Below are 20,571 nucleotides of genomic sequence, written 5' to 3' on the forward strand. Positions count from 1 at the left end.
GAGATTTCGGCTCGTGTCCGGCTGGTTAAAATATATCTGTAGCCTTCCACTATGGCGTGCGTGCCCAAAAGCATATGTTTTGGTGCCTAAAACCTTCAGAAATAGTTCCTTAATTGGTAGATTAGTTAGAACACAGAGGGCTTTGAGGCGTGCTTTTTGCTTTTGTGTGGTGCTTTGATGTGTAGAGAAGCAAATGGGGAAGTACTATGTGCTATATAAAGAAGCCACTGGCAGATTGAAGCTTAGGGCTTCCTTTGGAAACGATACTGCAGTGGGTCCAAGCTGCAAGGGAGGAAGAAGGGAAAAAAAAGCAGAAGAAAGAAAGGAAGAGTAGTAGAAAGTGCATAGCGCCATCGACTGAAAAAAGGCTGCTCGCTAAGCTAGTTGGCCCATGCTATAAATTGAGTGGACGAGAGATTGGAAAATTGGAAAAAGACATGAAAACACAGACAGGAGACAGACGGCACCATCCTGTTCGTTCTCATAATTTTTTTTTTTTTTTTATTTGGAAAGAATCGACCTCGAGCAGACATACTATAGGGTTCCAGGGGTGTTAGTGTATTGACAAGACTGCTATTTTCTTCACTCAGTTGAGCTAACAAGGAAAACAGAGAAAGGAGTGGTGATGCACCAGTCCCTTCCTTGTGCTCCCACTATGATGTCACAAGGACTAGCTTGTGCCATTGGCTGTCGCTGACAAACCTACCACCACACGGTTGCAAAAATTTAGGGGTGCCTCTTGTCCAATGTGACCACCCCATTGCAGTGCTACAACACACAATTCCTCCGTGTTAGTACCTCCCCAATGACGCTACTGGTGAGATTGCGCAGCATAAAAGTTTAAATATTCTCAGTATCTTCTACTTTTTGTCGAAAACTGCGTTCTTCGAGGCCTGAATAAAGTTCAAAGGCTGGTCTTTTCAAATATATGTTTCTGAAAGGACATCTATGCCAACAGTACGCTCGTATAAGCATTTGTCGTCTTGAACTGGTGAAATACTCCTAGTTTTCTGTTAGAAATGCGAGCTACATCATATCCTCATAGGCATCTGCAGGAGTGTAAGGGGAGCAGGTGCTCCCCTTGTAGCGCCAAGGGAGTCTTTGTATCTCCTTTTTTTGGATTGTTTCTGCAGTTTAAATGAAATATCATTACATGCCCGACTAGGTGAAAATCCAATATTGGCAACATGGCCAAGCAATGGTACCAAAAAAAATGGTCAACCGCACAAATATCAAAAATGCTTGCATTGATGTTAAACTTCCCATGGAGGCTCCTGTAAACACAGTGAATTAATCCGTTTCAAAATAAAACCGGTATATGTCATAATCGAATCTGGGCCTCTGGTGTGCAAGACGAGTCCTTTACCTGTATAAGCTACGGCTCCTCCTGTTTTTGGCTGACCAAAGGTGTGCCTAGTGCGTATGCCACGCTACAGTGCCGCCAAATGGGAGGACGCGAGAATAGTCTGCCTATCAAAGTGATTTGCGCTGTGTATCGTGGTGTACTAACAGTTATAATCTTGGGGTTTAATGAGCCAAAGCTACGCCTGGGCTACGAGGCGCACCGTAGTGGAGGGCTCCGTATTTTAATTTGGACACTCTGGGAATCTTTTAACGCGTGCGGAAATCTTTTTCGCCACCATCTGAAAAGCAGCCACCACGGTCAGCATCAAACCCGCGTCCTCAGCCACTGGGCCACTGGAGCAGGTATGTATTATCGTGATGTGAGGTGCTACGTAAGATGTGTTTTGAGTTTCTGTACCAGCTAAGTGTGGTCTAACATACAAATATGGAAGCAAGGCCACAACACGGGTAGAGAAGAATACAGTGAGGACAGCCAAAGACCGGAAGGAAAGACGCAAATGTGGTATAGCAGCAAATAAGTCTTCCATAAGTGTTTCCAGGGAAAGCATAATGCTTTCACATTTAAAGCATGTGAGCTTAGGTGCCCTGAAGAATTTTTTTTTCATTTCAGTGATTAGAGCTTGGTTTCCCCTCTTGCACATTTTAGATACCCAGGCACAGCCTGCCTGGCGCCAGAAAAATTTCAGCGAACATCCACGCATGCTGATCCTCTCTTATGGTAGAGAAACAAAGGTGGCCCTCATTGCAAATCTTTGATAAGTCGCACAGTATTAAAAGATGGCAGTCTCCTCATGTCATCTTGGTGCTCAAACCGCAGCCAAAAAGGGGTTGCTGAGAAACTCTTGATCCTCCTTGTTGATAAGAAGGCAACGTCATTTCGGATCTTACATCAAACGAGGCTTCTGAATAAGAAATGGAATTTAGACATTGAAGACTTTATATTTTTTGGTGGGTATGAGGCAGTCCTGGAGCTCGTGGCGGCGCTTGCCCTGCAAGTTCACAAATGCACACTTTTGGTATTCATGACGTGGTACAAAAATGCATCAAATTATGCAGGCCCTTGAGAGACGATCATGTGCCAGTAAAGCAATAGTGACTAGCACCAAGGCCAGAAAGCCAAATGGGTTGATAAATGTAAGCCAATACGGCAGCCGTACTCAGTTAATGCGTCCCACTGAGGTGAGCGTGCTAACATCATTCGTTCATGATGCCAACAACTACGGCCACGCTAGTACCCGTGCTGGGGCTTGCAAAATGGACATGATTAGAATAAGTAATGTCCTTTAAAATCACAGAAGAGGAGGTTCCATGTCTCCTTGTCCCTGTTTACAGGAAACGCAGCCTGTCCAAAGTGTAGGACAAGTTTCTGTCATGATGGCCGATCTAAACACCGTCAAAAGGCAGCAATGAAACCAATGATGGGACGATGTTCCCTACAACACTGATTTGACTCAACTTGAAGCTCAACTAAGCTCAACTTCATAACCAGAATATTGACATCGGCGTTTTGTCACTACGTCTCTTGTGCACTCACAGCAGGACCTTTTTGGCATGCTCTATCACAGGCATCCCTGCATGGTAATGTACTTTTTATGGCGAGTCATATTTCAAACTCCGATTACTTTGCGAATAGTGTTTGCTATTCGATTCGATGCGCAGCGCAGTTTTACCATCCCAAGTAAGTTTGCGAATAGGAGAGCAACAAAAGTTGGCTCTGCCGCATGGCTTAACTTTTTTTGGTGTTTGCTTTTTTGCATGACACGAAAGCTCTGCAAGAAAGCCCAACACGTGCAAGCCTAGCACGAAACAACTGTTTGCCAACTCTGGTGTATATTAGCTGAAGTGGAACGCTGCTTGTGTAAAATTGACAACCCAAAAAAAAGTTCTTGTCCATAGAGAGGCATGAGTGAGGAATCGAGAGATAACTTGTTGGCTTGCAGTAAGGTCATACAGTATCAGCCTAGCCTTAGAGCGTATACCTAGTGGCTCCTACCTAGCCTCTTTTCAATCGTTTGGGGAACCAGTCAAGTATGTACTCGCTATATCCACACCATTTTGAGGAATCCGCATTTCAGCGTGGCTGTATATGCCAAGTTTTATTCCACCGCTTTGCCATATTGTCTAAATCTTATTTTTCTAATTTTTCGTACTATATCGAGCACTAGTACATTAAGTCTCATATGTTAACCCTGCCTTCCCAAGTTGCTTTTTTGTTTTGTAGGTATGTTTTAGAAGCTCTAATAAATAGTAAATAAAGCAAAGATATTCATATTTAAAAATGTTCAATTCAACTCGCATTCTATTTTTACTATTCGTATTCAATTCACAGTCCCAAACTTTATGTTCGCACACCTCTTACAGATAAGTTCAAGGGTAGCCACCCCACCAGCCATCCTGTGTGGCTGCTTCCTAGAAGACCTGTTTACATATCAAGGTGACAATCGGTGTTAACAATAAAAAGTTTTCGATTTCGCATCACACCATTTGTAAGCTGCGCAACCAGAAGAAAGAATCAGTAGCTGCAACGCCCACTCTCAGACGGAATGTACACATTGATGGCAACATATGGAACAAGCGGCGTCATATACCTCGCTTTCATTAAAGTGCTGACTGCTCCCATTCCTCCGGTTTATGCCAATGATGACTGTTCCTCTGTGGCTGTTCACTTACACCCGTATTTACTAAAATAAATATAAGTAGTTTTGATTGTGATACAAATGCCGCCACATTAGGTACCTTGTTGAAAGACGCATGGAGTTGCTGTAAATGATTTGATTCTAAAGAAATTTACCATCTACTGGTTGTTTTGTTTTTGTGCCATAGCCGTAACTTCCTTCCGAAAACCCTGAAGTGGCTAAACGTTCTGTGAAGCATGAAGCGATAGCAAAGTGAAGCGATAGCAAAAATATTTTTTTCATGCCTTACAGCAAATTCACACTAGAAGAGGTTAAGAATACGAGGGACAGCACAGGTAGTGTGGGATAAGGTTCTCGGTGCTGTCAGTCTTGAAGAACCTGCACAACACCCTAAGAAAACATTAGCTGTATTTTGAAGAACCTGCACAGCATCTCAAAAAAACATTAGCCGTGAATATGTTTTTGGAGACTCTCAACAAGGTTTGGAGTGAGAGAGTCGGCCAAATGTGGATGCCCGAACCATGGCCACATAGCCACTTTATGGTAACCATATTTTTTTCTTGCTTTGCATGCGACACATTTTTAGCCTGGGTGCATTGCTCAAGTGTAGAACAATGGTAAAAGAACCTTGCGACTCCTCGTCTGCCCTCTTTTTTCTTTTTTCATAGGTGAAAGGTGAGGAAACTTGAATGCACTGATGGTGGGCGCTCGATTGTCAAACTTTTGTTACATAGTGTTGTTTTGCTTGTCATGGCAATAGAGTGATGTTTTTCCTTAACCTAATTGTCATCCTGTCAACTACGGCAAATTTTTGATGCTGAACAAGCTTTACTGTTATATCTGCAGTAGCTTTATCTGAATATTAGTTTCAGGGTGGACTACGCACACTGCTACTTGTGCAAGCTGCCTTGCAGGCATAAGAAGGAGGTTCCATACCTTTGAAGGCAAATCATCAGGTGAATCGTTATCGTTGAGCTCCAGGATTATCTGGCATCCACCCATGCCTCTTGTTAACCTCGCCCAAGTTGGGGTCATCTGCATTAGTGTGCCAACAAGGAGCGGCGCAACAACATTTAGAATGATATCCCCTTGTTGTCTATGCTGGTGTTCTAAACACGGGCACTTGAGGAGGTGGAAGCTGTTGATGTTAATGGGAGAGGCCTTCGTCATGCAGCGAACACAAATGAAGTGCTGCTTCTGATGATGGTGATAGTAATGATGGTGCCAGGCAGTATTTATAAATGTTTGAAGCAACAGAAGCAGCAGTGAGGCATCCGTCTATGCTTGCAGCATTTGAATTACCAATATTACTTGCTGGGGGACCCTCTGCCCCATGAGACCTCTTTGCTTTCAATGAAATAAAGCAATACTGACCACTGTCCAACCAGCCTCACTTATTGCTTACTTGAGAGCCCTCACCCACGACAAGCTTTCCCGAGTCCGCCCCCACCACGCAGTGAGACCGCAAACGGCGCAATAAGTTGAAGCATTGCCAACGTGTCGAGTGGTTGCTCTTTTGCAAACTTTATTGCACATAGGCAGTGTGTGGTGGTAGTTTTTCTAAAGCCTGCACTCGTGGTCAGCCATTTCTGAGCGAGAAATGGGAAAGGGATTGTGTGACAGATGACACCACTTCTGATGTCGCTGTACAGTGAAGGAGTTGATTGACTCGTGGGTCCACATGAATACGGGACTACTCACAATGAGGAGCCGCATGAACTCGTTGGCCGCTGCTTCCTTAGCTGAGCTTTTTGTGCATCCGGTAGCCTCCACCAGGGGCCTGCCCCCTAGTGCAGCGATTCCTTTCCATCTGTACCGGTCAAAAGTTGCACCGATTCGTCAGTCAAGTGAAGAGGTGTGGTACCATGTCCGACTTGCTCGTCGGTACATTGTGGTTTACTGTATTGCAGTTACTGGTAGCATCACTGAAATCTATCATGCCCCTCGTCTCAGCATCATGCGTACGCTCTAAAACAAGGGGCAGCGTCTGCTGTACTCGGGGCATAAGGCTTTAGCGGTAAACATTGTGTGCGCCTGGAGTCACATTTAAAACTGTTAAGCTGTGTCTGTGCAGAGAAAGTCAAATAAGTGTCTTCTGCACTTTTTCAGGCATGGGGCCTCGAGTGCACGAGACACTGTGCGTCCCTTCGACAAGCTAAACTTGGGTTGAAGAGAGGGTTCAAGAACAATTTGGGCTTTTTAATTCAGGCACCGCAAATTCTTCACCTATGTACAACAACCTTTTGTTTCTTGTTTCTTGCAAAGTGCTGCATTAATTTCTTCGTGTTCTACTGGTTTGTGTTTGAAAAATATTGCAAGGTTCCTCCATTGAAAGTGCGTAGTAATTAATCAATACGTAAAAAGGAAATACGGTCAGATGGTCCACACCCTCGTGAATTATTGTAAATAAATTTGTTGGTGAAAAGCACAGCTTTTCTCATTTTCATTTGAGGAACAAGATTAGTAGGGCATTCCGCATTAAATCTTGCATGCCATTTTTAATTGAGTCTGCTCTGATGAGGCTCAGTGGTGTGTTCTGACTCTGAGGTCAGGCCAACTGCAATATTTTCCAGTTTGTTCGACCAAGGAAGTGGCCGGCCAGTTATCAGCCATTGTATAAGCCTCCAGATGCCTTTTAACATACATCCCCACTTTACAGGCCCATTCTTCGTTGATGCTTGTTAAGCAGTTAAGGGGCGGAATTCTTAGTTCTGTCCATTTCATGTCCTCTTCGAGGTGTCCACTCCAAGCAAGCCTTTTCTGTGCACTTCTTTGGACGGATGCCTTGCGAGTGCAACTATATGCCAGCATTGAAATGAACATGAAATGGACACAGCTAGGAATTCCACCCCAGGTTGAGCAGCGGAGATTTGCCAGAACGAAACATTGTGCCCCAAAACAACTTTGGCTGTTTGAGGCCTTGCCATGAAACATGCCCAACTGGAACTAATATCAACTGGTTTCAACTGGGACCAATGTCAACTGGTCCCAAGTGGGATCTGGCTAGTGAACCCCTTGAGCTGGGACCACTTGAAACCAGTTAGCATTTTTTCTTCTGAGTGTGTATTTAACGAGGGCTTTGCTTTGGGTTTGCTCCTCGCAGACAATATTCAAATGGAAACACATCCACTGAGTGCACAGATGCATTTCACCTGTTTTCGTCGGGCTCCACTTTAAATGTTGGGCAGATGTGCTCAAGCCGGATGTCCTCTAATTCTCCAAAAGTTTCCCTGTCGGAGACGTCAGGCACTGTCGCTGCAAGCAACATTTATGTAATTTGTCCACTTTCATCTAGAGGATAAATAGTGTACTATATATGGATATTCATCTCAGAGCTTAAGCTGTGCCTCAAGATGTGCTTCTGCAAACAATCAGCCCCGTCGTCAGTTCTGAAGGAGCACTTGGTGTGAGCTAAAACGATGGCATTCCAAAATAAACAGAATATGTTTTATTGATCTATTGCATTGAAATTTGCCATTAGTTGTTGCACCCATTCATGTTGCCCTGCAAGGACCCTATGGAGGGGGGGTGGGGTATGTAACGAGCTTTGAATTGCTTGCGTGTAAGCGTTGTCACATGTATAGTTTTCTCTACTAATGACACATAACTAAAAGTTGTGTTACATCTTAGTGTTCCTTTATACATCTTTTCTTTTTTGTAATTGCCTATGTGTTCTGGCAGTAGCAGGGAGAAGAGCCGGCCCGAAACACTGTGCTGCACCAGCGACAGTGTAGCGCGGTAGTGCCCACCAATGCACTGTATATTTGCGAGTTTACAGCACATGCCTACATTCCATGTTCCACACAACCATCATGCTACTGCAGTAAAATTGTTTTCCCACTTACCAGAGAAAGTGCCATGACAGCAGTCTGACGTCGAGCCAATTGCCCCAGGCCACTTTTGTTCAGCGTCCTGTTAAAAGACAAATCACGTTAAAGCTGTATCAGCTGAGGCCCACAAGCATGGCTTGCAAGCTGCACGTGATAGTACTATACACTGCCAGCACTTGTGCCACTGTAGCACAGACATGACGTATGCATACCTGGCCAGCATTGTTTTGGGCCTTGTGTCACCTCATGAAGGAAGAAAAATTCTGCATAATTGCGTATAAGCATTTAGCTGCACAATTTCTTTGCTCCCGCAAGATTCAGTAGAACTTCTTCACGTGTGCCACCTGTCAAAGCATTGTCAAAGCATGTGTGTCCCCTCAAGTTTCAAAATACCTGTGATTTCAATGGTGACTGTGCAGTTATAGAAAACACCGGAATGTTCATCTACCTCACAAAAAAGGCTTGGGACCCAGCCTCGAAAGGGCCACTTGCCCCGAACGCATTGAGAAAGCGCTTCTTAAATTGATGCTATCTTAACTTACAGACGAAGTGGTCCGAGTGCAGGATAGACGCAGGTAGGGTTCCACACATTTCTGTTTGCGTGTGCAAAAATGCCTTGCGGCAAAGCCAATTTTGTCGCGAGGGCTCAGCAAAAGCCGGCTGTAACTGCATGCGTCTTCCTTAGGAAGGACCATCGTCAGCGCTCCAGAGAAATAATGTTTGCCCACGCCCCTCCCCTGATTTCTGTGTCACCTCAATTTGGTGTGCTAAAAGGCTTCAATGGTCACCCACCTTCAGAGTGGACTGGCTCACGATTTTTTCTTTCTTTCTTTGCGTGTAATTTGAAGATTGTATAAACGCGCATGTTCAAAACATGAAATAAATTTTGCAAGCCTCATTTCTTGTCGAAGAGGAAATTTTTGCAACGTTTAATAGATTCAGGGTAAATATTTTTTTGCGTCACTTGCCGAGTTCCTGACTAGGACCCCCCTCCGGTCACAAGAAATTTGGTCGGCGATCAAAATGACAGTTAGTGTACTATTTCATTGGGCTCTGTAGTAACAAGTTAATTTTGGCTTGCTCCTGCACTCATAGTGATGCCTCGATATTGAAATATCTTGTTTTTCCTTATTACGAACGTCACTTTTTTACCCTGACCGAATTTGTTGTAGGTAAAATGAATTAACAGAAGCTTTAGAAACCTTGATGACCCTGACCACATTTGAGGTTATAAGGAGAATAAAAAACAATTAAGCCTTAATTGTTTTACCAGCTGCTTGCTGATGCTCAGGCTTGCAAGCTCACCGCACAGCTTTTCTAGAGCTTGGTCTCTCTGCTGTCGGATCTCTTTCACCATGTCAGTCTCCCTGTTGGAGCAGCCTCCATGCAACTCTCCCTTTTTGCTATAACGCTGAAAATTCTGGGCCTGTCCAGAATAAGAGAAAACAAATGTTAGCTTAAAAATTAATCAACCAGTCAATCCACTACATTGTCAGCGCCGTTGTTCCAAGTAAATTACTTTTTGAAAAAAATCCAAGGCTATCAATGCCATGACTGTGGAAGTGTGTTTCTGGGGGGGATGAAGTTGGGAAGGGCACACGATAGCCAGTGTTGGAAATTTATCATCAAATACCTCATTGCAAACACACTTTGGCAGTCGTGTACCATCAATGTTTCAATTGTTGTAGACACTTCAGCAAAAACGCAAGACGAGCTACCCTCTTTCCTCCTGCTCTGGTGCCCCAGCCTTTATGGCGCTAATCTACCATCAATGATATCCATGAAATACTAATTCTTTTTTAAGAACAGAACCATGCTTTTCGTAGTGCTAATCGACGTAACTCTGCGAAGACGGTAAGCACTAGTGGTTTGCACGTTGCTTGCATTAATTACTAATTACAAAGAATATTCAGTGGTAAAAAATTAAGTAGCGTCACTGACATGAATTTTGAAGAGTTCTCAACATCTCAGTGATTTTAATATATCATGAGTATAATGACCAAAGTATGTGAATACTCCTGGAGGGGCCATACAGACAAAACACAAGTTTGGTTCATTTGAAAGACTTCCTCATTATACTGACACCACTTTTAATGTAAACGTCACTTAAATTAAGTAGGCTATATAATTAGGAAAAAAGAGGATGGCCATGGGACTCACTAGCTCATTTCCCCGTTCTAGAACATATTTAGTCTTTGAACCTATGAACAGCTGCATGACTGGCTGTAGCCGGCAAAAGCAAACGCAAGTTAGGCAGGGCTATAAGCTTACAGAATGAGCTATTTTCGCTGACATGTAATGCATATTCATTTTATAGCAGTAAGAATGATGGGGTAAGCAATGGAAGCCATGAAAGTACATGTAAACATTGAGGTACCAGTGCATACTGTTGTTGGTACTGTTTGCACCATGACTGTTACATAGCTGCTTAGCAGTTCAGCACTTTGGGGTTGTCTCGCACGACACTGGCCCATTGGCGTAAGCGACATTGTCTTACAGGACCATGCTTGTTGGGCATACCCCATGTTTCACGAAACAATTACTACCTATTGTAACAAAAACAAGCCAGGTGCAAATATGGTCAGAAACAAAGCAAAGGCGGAAAGTGGTCCTGCGCAATATGGTGGCGCCATCTAGGAGGCCTGACGGTAAAAAAAGGCATTGCACAGTTCACTGCAGACTAAACAGCGTACTAACGTTCGCTTGAAGACCTGTCCATGGTTACATCATTGCAGGCATCATGAAACACGATTTGGCAGGATAATCAAAATTTTAACTCACATTAATTAATTTCTCAGTGAATAAAGCATTGTTTGCTATCAGGCAAGCACTGGGGTTGTCTGCATGGCTGCTTAATTACAATAACTTGGTACTCAATAAATAGCTTTGAAATAAATTTAAAAATCCTGAGCTAAATTATGACAGGTACTTCGATCAGTTGGAGGTTTTCAAATATCTTTGACGATACTAAGATAATTTCCATACAACCTCGATGTTATTCCTTATCGCGTCAAAGGGGCTGATTCTGTCCCTAAGAACAATTTGTGAAGTGGTGATTATGGGATGTTTTTCACAAGAAACTAATTTTTCAGTAATTATATATACTTTTTCAAGGCCATCAAAAAAATAGAAGCTGGAAGGATGTATGTATTTAATCTGTAGACCTGGAAAGTCAGTTTACCCCACCTATGCCCACTGGGCTCCCTTTAGCCATTTGCAAAGCTAGGAACACACTGCAAAAATAAAAGCCAGGTCGTACACATGTGCCACAGCCAAGCTTTTTTTTTTTTTTTTTTTTATTTAGATAAGTGCCCACAAACAGCATGACGCCTTCAGCGTGGTGCACAGAAGAAACAAGGGAAAGGATAGGAAAGGGAGATGTGTACAATGGGGAAAAAAGAGTATAGTAAAAATAACATCAATGGATCAAACATTATAAGGCTGACTCACACGATTCTACAACGCAAAAGAAGAACACACTCAGAAGATGTGTACCATAGCGAAAAAAGAGCATGAGAAATGAAAATAACCTCAATGGAACAAGCATTACATGGCTGACTCACCTGATTTTACAACACATAAGTGCACACTCAGGCTTTAGATGTATTTTTAACAGCTTGCACAAAAGTGCTGTAACGATCAAAGATACTCAGATCAGGCGCTTCAAGTGAGTTGTAAAGGAGTTGCATTCTCTGGACAGGGCTTTTATGATTGACGGCAGGATAAAATAGCGGCGAGGAACGGCATCGTGTGGGGACATGAAAATTGATGGAAGTTAGCAAATCGGCAGAGTCAACAGCTCCATGAATGAGCTTGTGAAGAAAGCACATATCGAGGAGTGTTCTTCTGTCACTCAGTCTGCTTAATCCAGTGTGGTCGAGTATTCTGTCATACGTGTAATATATTTTCCTGAAAAGGTAACGATCATAATAGATTCTAACAAATCTCATCTGGACTCGTTCCAGAGACAGTGACAAGTATTGAGGAACAGAGTTCCATACAACCGAGCAGTACTCTAGCCGGGAACGTACAATAGCCCGAAACAGGGACAAATAGCAGGTAGGATCAGTGAACTCTTTCGTGACACGTGTTAAGAGTCCAAGGGATTTCATTGCATCGCTGGCTGTTTTTTCAATGTGGTGTTTAAAACTTAGTGATGAGTCAATGTGCACACCCAAGTCCCGCACTGTTGACGCTCGAGTAATGGAACCCCCATGCAGCTTATACAAAAATTGAATCGGCACCTGTCGACGATGGTATGATATCACATTGGTCTTTGATGGGTTGATGCGAAGCATGTTTGCTGAACACCATGCTGACACGGTGTTGATGTCATCTTGTAGAAGAGAGCACTCGCTAGCCCTGTCTATAGGCCGAAAGATCTTAATGTCATCAGCGAAGAGGAGCATTTCAGAGTGTTGCATGCGCTCAGCCAAGTCATTGATAAAAATCAAGAACAACAAGGGGCCCAGGTTGCTTCCCTGAGGCACTCCAGAAGTTGAGCGAAATTCACCAGAGAAACAGCCCGAAACTCGTACAACGTTTGTACGGTTAGACAAGTAGCTTTCAAAAAGCATCAAGTACATCTTACATATTCTATAGTTGTCCAGTTTCTGTAACAGCAAGGAGTGTGACACAGTGTCGAATGCCTTTGACAAATCAAAGTAGATTACATCAATTTGGTGTCTTGAATGCACTGCAGGGACCACTTTGCTAAGAAAAGCACACAGATTTGTCACAGGTGAACGATGAGGAATAAAGCCATGTTGTTGTGTACACAGCTTCTGGGAGAAGTAAGAGTAGAGACGGCTGTACAAAATAAGCTCCAGAACTTTGGACAGAGAGCAAATCAGTGACACAGGTCGATAATTGACCACAAGGGAAGGGTCGCCAGACTTAAATATGGGTGCAACAATTGAGTGTTTCCAAGTGGTTGGAAAGACTCCAGATTGTATACAGAGGTTGAAGATGTGTCTCAATAAGGGTGTAAGTATCGGTCCGCAGCCCTTAACAATGAAGCTAGGGATGCCGTCGTGGCCACATGATTTTTTGGCCTTCATTTTTCTAAGGGCTTCACGAATTTCCGTCTCTGTCACTGGCGTTGCCGCCAGGCAGTCTGCCTGTAAGGTCTTATCCGCATAGTCAGTGTTGCCAGTATTACCAGCTGAAAAACTGGAGCTGAAGTGGCTAGCCAACAGGTTGGCAATTTCTGTTGCGTTGGTATGTTATCGAACATGTGTTTAACCGGTCCCATATTTTTATAGCATCATGATCTCATAATTTGATATTGCAAAATTTAGAAGTGTTGACAGATTTTAGTGATAGTCGATATTCAGCCAAAAATATGGATGACTATTGTTGATAATAAATTATACACAGAATGTGGAGAACACAATTTGAGGAGACAAAATAGGGACGTGAAGAAACCTCAGTCTCATTCTATATACTGACACTATATTCAAACTCTTTATTAAACCCTATTGTTGCCGTGTAGAATACACTGAAATCGCTGTATTCAAGGTTTACTGGCTTGCGCCTATATGCCAGTGTGGTGGGTACGTACTTCTGGGTTACGTTGGAGGGGAGGTAAGCACATATTTAAGTTGTTTCTTTTTTTCTCATGCCAGGCATAAACCACGTTCTAATTGCATCTTTCCGGTGTGTTGCTCCATGGAATGACTTACGTTAGTGAAACTAGCAATAGAAGCCACCCCGCCGGAAATATGTAGCTGCTTCGTGAGCTTTACTACTTTTACGGCTACTATTTGCTCTTCTATAACTGTGCAGACTTTTCCTACGCCACCTCCGTCGGTTTCAGTGTCCAGGATCCGCTGTTCCTTAACCTGCGGGCAAAAAAAAAAAAAAAAACATTACGCTATATCAAGATTTCAATCGCCCTTGTGTATGCCGCACGAGAATATTAAGTAGAGATGTGCGAATATTAGCAGTGATAGAGCACTGAAAAATGGCTCTGCCGCACGGCTTGCACGCTTTCAAGCTTCGCCGCACGGCATGCTTTTTTCTTGGGGAAGGAGAAGGTTGGCTCTATTGCACGACGCCTAAGCCGTGCAGAGAAGCCGAACATGCGTAAACTTTGCGCTAAACAAGAGTAATTTCTTAGACCCGATTAGCCATACTCTTGCACCAGATTACGCCTTGTTAATTACTGACAGAATGCTTTACTTGTAGTCGCGATGTCGCTTGAGCATGGGCATATGACATGGCTACAGGCCTAAGCGCAGATGTCTTTACAGATATCTAGTATAGGCCTGACGCGACAAATTTTCGTCAGAAATTTCAGACGGAGTTACTCATTGACTTTTGACATTTAATACGCTAGCACGCGTCATTGCGCACAAGGTGGAGTGGCAGCGTGTGTAGCAGTGCGAGCTGCTCAAGCATCACGTCCGTGCTCCGCTCATCCAACCGGCTTCCCAGCCGGGAGGGGCAAAATTCAACGCCGGCAACGGAAGCGTCTTTTTTAAAGCAAAGCTTTACTACTTTCGTCCAGCGGTCGAATGCGATTGATTGATTGATTGTGGGATTTAAGACGCCGACACAACGCAGGCGATGAGGCGCGCCGTAGTGGAGGACTACGGATTAATTTTGACCACCTGGGGATCTTTAACCTGCGCCGAAATCTCGTACACACGGGCGTTTTTGCTTTTCGCCTCCATCAGAAAAGCGGCCGCCGTGGCCGGGATACGAACCCGCGACCTCGTGCTCGCGCAACGACCGCGGCGGGTCGGTCGAATGCGCACCTTTTGACCGGAGACACGCCCCCGACGACACACCTCTCGAAGCGCATCGCGTGATTCCTTGGGCGTACAAGGCCCCGTTTTCAGTCGTTCTGCTCAGCACGAGCGGCGGCCGCCGCCGCGGTTGCCGCGGTTGCGGCCGGTCATCTGATCGGCAGCCAACCACCCCGCATTCGCACCGGAGAACGCTGCGTTCGCCGGGCCTTCTTCCGTGAGCGTTTCACAGGACCGAACGGATTTGAGCCGTGGTCGGCAATACAGCTACATCAAAGGTTAACCAAGCAAAATAATGACTCTACCAGACTAAGCCAAGCTTTGCTTTGCATATCCAAGGCTAGCTGAGCTAAGCCGCAGCCGTTTTCTTTCTAGCTTCACACAAGGCATCCCAAAAAGGTGAAATCTACTTTACCAGGCTAGTAGTGCTTTCGTAAATGCATGCACATAGCCTTTGGCTACGGATGGAATCACTTGTATTAATTCCCAGGACCATTTAATAATTTAAAGCTTGTTGCCTTATGATGATGACCCATCTGGTCGCCTGTAAAGGATGCTGCACTGCACACAGGGCAGTACTGCAGTGAAGCATATTTTAGCGTTGTGCGGCTGTATATATGTGAAGGGTCCCGGTGCACAGCTGACACGTCACAAAGATTGCGCATGTGGGACCACAGAAGTGTTTCCGACACCTAGAGATAGTAGGGACAGCTATAGCTAGCCTATTTTGTACAAATAAAGGTGGATGTGGGGTAGCCCCTTCCGAGCAGTCCATCTGTTCATCACAAAAGCAGTTCAACAGCGATGGCACGCGTGTGTTTATAGAATCTCCTCGCGTCCTGTCGTTGTTGCGCCGTTTACTCACGTACAATTAACTACAGATGCGCCTTCCTAGCAAATCCTTCCGTTTCCGACGTTTCCACCGGTGTCTCACATGGTTTCCAGATCTGAATCTTACCCTGCTGGGCCCGCACTAAACTGGGGAGCACGCGTTTGCCAGAACTCGTCACCTACCGGGTCTTTGCTCGCAGGTTATCTCGGCCGCGAGGGCTATTACGCCGGGTGTGGCGGGCACGCGTATTCGCAGCAGCACATGGTCGGTTGCGCAGTTGCAAAATTACGGCTCTGTATACAGATTGCGGGGTGTTGTGAATGTCGCTTGAATAAAATAACATGTACAAATGCAGTGGACAGAACTAACCTAAGAGGACAACTAAGATACTTTCTTTAGGCCAGTTTAGGTCTTGGCAATTACCAACGGACGGAGTAGGAATAGGACAAACTCTTAGTTTAGTTTTGCAACACTCTTGACTGCCGACGTTGTAGAAACGTTGTACATCCAAAATAATTCCTATGTCCCTCCACATTATAAAATCGTTCCTATATCCCAACTCTTAGTTTAGTTTTGCAACACTCTTCACTGCCAACGTTGTAGAAACGTTGTACATCCAAAATGTTTCAGATGTCCCTTCACATATTAAAATGGTTCCTATATATCCCTCCACTTATTTTTTGCAGGTCGTCCAGCCGTAAACAACAGGTACAGGGGCGTGAAATCTATATCTTGATACGTGTAGAAACGATCGTCTAATTGTATATCGAAACACAACTTTGAAACGTTAAAGTGGCCTTACTCATGCAAAGCTTAGACGACAATAACAGGACATGCGTACTCACCGGTAACTCCCCAGCGGTGTCTTCGTCTTCCAGTGTTAATTTGAGGAGCCTGCTTGAAATCTCCGAATCCTCTGTTCCTCCCTGAATAACATCAGAAGGGGCATAATGAGCTCTAGATAATTTGACTTCCTGTTCAATGGAGTGAATGGTAAAAGAAGAGATTGAAGGGCTAGCCAGGCCCTTGAAGTGCGCAATATTTTTTTTTTTCAGTTGTTCGAAGGGAATTCGAAGTGAATACTAATTTTCTCCAAATATTTGGGAAAACAACAAATGCCGTTCAAGCGGAACGACCTAAAACAAAATAAAGAAGCATTTGAGCTTTTATTTGATGCATTCCTTTAAATAAATATTTGCGATATAGACGGGGTTTTAAACATGTTGCGCAACTGCGTGACCCGACTGGTTGTGTGCAACGGCCTGGAGTGTAGTTTGTCCCCCCTCGCAATTTACATAGCTGTTTCTTTCTAGCGTGTTTGTAAACCCGAGGTATCTCAGCCGGGAAGTGTTCGCGGACAAAAATCAGCGTAGGGATCCGCGTGCCAGCCGGTAGAGAGGGCGCGACGCGGCAGCAGTCGAGGAGCGGGAGGGGGTACGTGGAGAGAGAGTGGAGTCGGCGCTTGGCGCAGTATTATAATTAGATCCGCGGAGAAGGGGAGAAGGTACGGCGAAAACTGAACCACTTTGCCGGGTAATCCGCCCCCATACGAATGGTTCGGACCACCACTTTTTATCTTACTTCAAAATCAAGCAAGGAAGAGAAGGGGAGCGAAGGCGAAAAGGGGAGTAAGAGAGGGGGAGTGAAAAAGGCGCTTCATATGCGCACAGTCTTAAAAAAAAGGTCGTAAAAAGGTAGTAACGGCTTTATTTACTAACTCCTTACGAACCTTACTACCCCGCGGTTTTGTACGTACGTAGGCTCTGCCACTAACAACTGCATGGTTAGGAAATTAACTGAGTGTAAAAAAGTACTATGCACTAGATTAAGGTTGTGCTTGTGACTGTTATACATGGGGCATGGCCAGTTAGTAAACGCATGTAACTCAGAAGAGTGTTATCGCTAGGACTTTAGGGGAGGTAGTGGTACTTACTGCCTGCTTTAGTTAGTACTGAATTTACTACCTCCAGTTACTAAGCACCTAGTGTGACAAGTAACTTGTTAGTGTTCTATTAGTGAATGCCCCGACCCTTTTTTTAAGAGTGCATGTCTGGTTATTCCTTGCTTCGCTGCAAATGTCGTCAAATGATGCCCCTGCCCCCTAACACCATCTCCGCTCTCCATCTTCTCCCTTCGCGCTCTTTCCCTTCCAACTTCTCGCTCCTCCTGTGATTTTCCCGCGTTGACACTGCTCTCGCACCATTTGAAAAGACCTTTTGTTCTTGTAGTGCTTCGAGCAGGTCGATCAGACATCGTAGTGTTTGTCTCACTTCGACATCGCCTCACCTCACGACACTCGCCTCACTTCGACATCGTTTTTAGCAATTGATTTCGACATGGTAAAAAACGCACCAGACGGGGACCGAAGAAAAGACAATGACACAGTACGGAACGAGTAAGCGCTCGTCCCGTGTCACTGTCTTTTCTTCTGTCCCCGTCTAGTGCGCTTTTTATGCATGTCGAAGTCGTATCACCAAATAGCCTAAATTTCTGCGTTGAATAGCAATTGATCTCTCCTTTTTTTCATTTGCATCGTAGAAACTAATTCAACGTGCATCCTTAATTAAAATAACGCTGCTTATGTCCTTAGCTTTGCCTCAAATATGCTTGGGGTTACCTTAATTTGCACTGAATAATTTGCATATGAATAAGCCATGGCAGAAGTGTTCGAGGGACGTTCTTGGCTATACGTTGTGTTCAAGCACTCTTTCGCCTGTTTTTTTTTTTTCTTCTTTAAGGGTGGTTGAACGGAGTGGCGGACAAACAGACCGACCAAAACTTTTGCGTTTAGATATGCATAGCCCAAGAAGGACTGACGTTTTTAAAACCCTGTTTTCAAATGCTTAATTTTATAGTTCATCCTGGCGTCCAATCGAAGATAAAGGCCGCAGCACCATTTGTCCGAGACGAACGCACTCACAGTACTATACGTACGGGGATAGAAATTTGGCGGCCTACCTGCTGGACGTCACTGCTGGAGGGCATTTTCCTCTAGAGGGCTTGATGGGGCCAACTGGCACAAAAGCCGGCTTTGCCCTGCGCAGTTCTTCGGGCCAACCGACCAAAGTCGGCTTTGCCCTGCGCAACTCTCAAGCGCTGTTCAAGGGGCGACACGGCCGGGTGCCATGCAGCGGGCCCGGGTCCCCGACAGTGCGTCCGCACACGGCAGGGGTGAACCGCGTGACTGGTGGTTCACGCGATCGCACGATGATGATGGCGCCCCCATGCCTGCCGCATGTGCCGTTCACGTGCGGTGAATGACGTAGCTCCGGCTATTTGTTAATATTGTGAGTATTCGTGTGCGTGCATATATATGAACACCTGTAAATGAAGAAATGTGTACTTTTTTATGGATGAATCGTTATGAACGAATCGTTTTCGAGAGTTGAGAAAACCGGTGCGCGAGGCTAAATACTGGCCCTCGATAAGCTATGGTGTTGTTGCTGGTGTCTACTAATTGGAAATTCAAAGTGGCTCTCGTGAACAACACCTTGACTGGAAAGTGTCCGACATGTTGGTTTGTTTTACCTCGAGCGTGTACTAAAAAGTAATTGAAAGATCGAAGGGCTTCAAAATACGTTTTATGTGGAGGAGCTGAACATTTCCCTTCCTCCCGTCGCACTCCCAGTTTGCTACAGTCCTCTCAATAACGGAACCCCAGCCCCCGCTTCTAATCTTGTTCACATAAAAGAGGGCTCTAACCGCAAAAACGAATCGGCAACCATCAAAAAAATATTGACACTCGGTCCTGCTCACATATAAAAATGCCGTTATGAGTAATTAATTAAGTAAATAATTAATTAAGTAAATAAAAGAGTAAATAATTAAGTAGCTCAATGAAACTTGGAATGACTACAGTTTTATCCGAGCAGACAGAGATCGGGCTTCGTTCCATTTTATCCTGCAAGCCCTGCTTGCACAACCTGCTCACACAACCTGCTGCAGTAGAAAACTGCAGCATTATTCCTGAGTAAGGCTGCATACATACTGTCTTCCGCCTAGCGTCTAAGGATTTCTTGCTTTTTGCGTCTCACTTTTAATTTCTGTACAAAGATGGGGCGTTTAGCGACACGACGAGCCCGGGATTACAGTGGCGGGCATGCGTACCCCGCCGCTCAAAACCCATGAGAGAAACCCCCTGGAACCACACCGAGACCGCGGCTGTGACCTGTTCCTCATTTCACTCACCGACGACTCCCACAATGTACCACATGCGGTGGGAGGGTTGAGTTCTGGTTGCCCGAAAATTCCGCTCCAAAAAGTAGAGGGCAAAAGAAAATCTTTGGACTGGAATTGTTGGTGCGGTCTCATCCAGTTTGCTAGGCGCGCCCCACCAATGCTGTCACATGTAGGCGCTACCAAAGAGTGTGATGAGCCATTTAGCTCTCTTCCCCCCACACGAAAGGCCTCAGTGCGTTAGTGGTTGCGAAATCTTTATTTGCCGGTAAGCACGCGGGTTAGAGTGTACTAGAAGGCAAGGAATATCTGCACTTCCTGCCATATAGTAGGATACTTGGAAGCACACTGCGCTAGAGGACATATTAAAAGATATAAACATAACTATGGTACATAATAGCCGCTATACAATCTTAGAGGCCACATCAGCGCAAAAAAGTGTCAGGATAGGGCAACTTTAACGTGTTAGCTAAGTTACTCAAGCCCGATTATAAAAAGGAACATTAAAATTGGCGCCACTGTTCTCAGTTTCGGTTTCGCTTACATGGTTCAGCAGAGGAAAAAAAGTATCCGTAAAAGCAATAAAATAACGCAACACAACATTAAAGCAATAAAATTATAATAAAAGTTAAGGATTAAAAAGGTTGATAATTGTATAATTAATATTTGTGATGTGGCGTATGCACATTGTAGCGGCTGTGCACGCTGTTGTAAGCGGCGTCCGGTCTTCGAGGTTAGCCACACTGGGTGGCTTTGACCATAGAGTTTCATACTAATGAAACTAGAGGGGACACTGGCGCTGCAATCGTTCAACCCCCATGGAGCTGATTGTGTGACGTAGACTCGTGATTTTCGAACTTGGCTTAACTTGAGGCTTGACGATTGTTATATGTACTAGGCTTCGTACTTTTCCGCTCCGTCAGTTTCGGTTTCGGCGTCGAAAGCGTCGGTGGGTCATTCCGGGGCAGAATTGCTGTTGG

At 44.7% G+C, this 20,571-nt stretch overlaps 1 protein-coding gene across 1 annotated transcript in view; it reads right to left on the reverse strand.

Moving 5' to 3' along the window:
• Window positions 1-1,322: 1,322 nt before the first annotated feature.
• The window catches only part of LOC144144639 (uncharacterized), a 30,002-nt gene continuing 10,753 nt past the window's right edge, over window positions 1,323-20,571 (reverse strand). Inside the window, exons 2-9 of the mRNA XM_077676163.1 lie at window positions 16,261-16,341; window positions 13,516-13,674; window positions 9,102-9,257; window positions 7,847-7,913; window positions 7,154-7,256; window positions 5,703-5,811; window positions 4,938-5,036; window positions 1,323-2,354 (exon numbers count right to left, since the gene is read on the reverse strand). Of these exons, the coding sequence (XP_077532289.1) occupies window positions 2,286-2,354; window positions 4,938-5,036; window positions 5,703-5,811; window positions 7,154-7,256; window positions 7,847-7,913; window positions 9,102-9,188 (534 nt within the window). The 5' untranslated portion in view covers window positions 9,189-9,257; window positions 13,516-13,674; window positions 16,261-16,341 and the 3' untranslated portion in view covers window positions 1,323-2,285. The remainder of the gene's footprint in view (window positions 2,355-4,937; window positions 5,037-5,702; window positions 5,812-7,153; window positions 7,257-7,846; window positions 7,914-9,101; window positions 9,258-13,515; window positions 13,675-16,260; window positions 16,342-20,571) is intronic.

Source organism: Haemaphysalis longicornis, unplaced genomic scaffold, assembly GCF_048455015.1.
Source record: "Haemaphysalis longicornis isolate Haplotype H1 unplaced genomic scaffold, Haemaphysalis longicornis Haplotype H1 scaffold_7, whole genome shotgun sequence".
In the NCBI taxonomy this organism is placed as follows: domain Eukaryota; kingdom Metazoa; phylum Arthropoda; class Arachnida; order Ixodida; family Ixodidae; genus Haemaphysalis; species Haemaphysalis longicornis.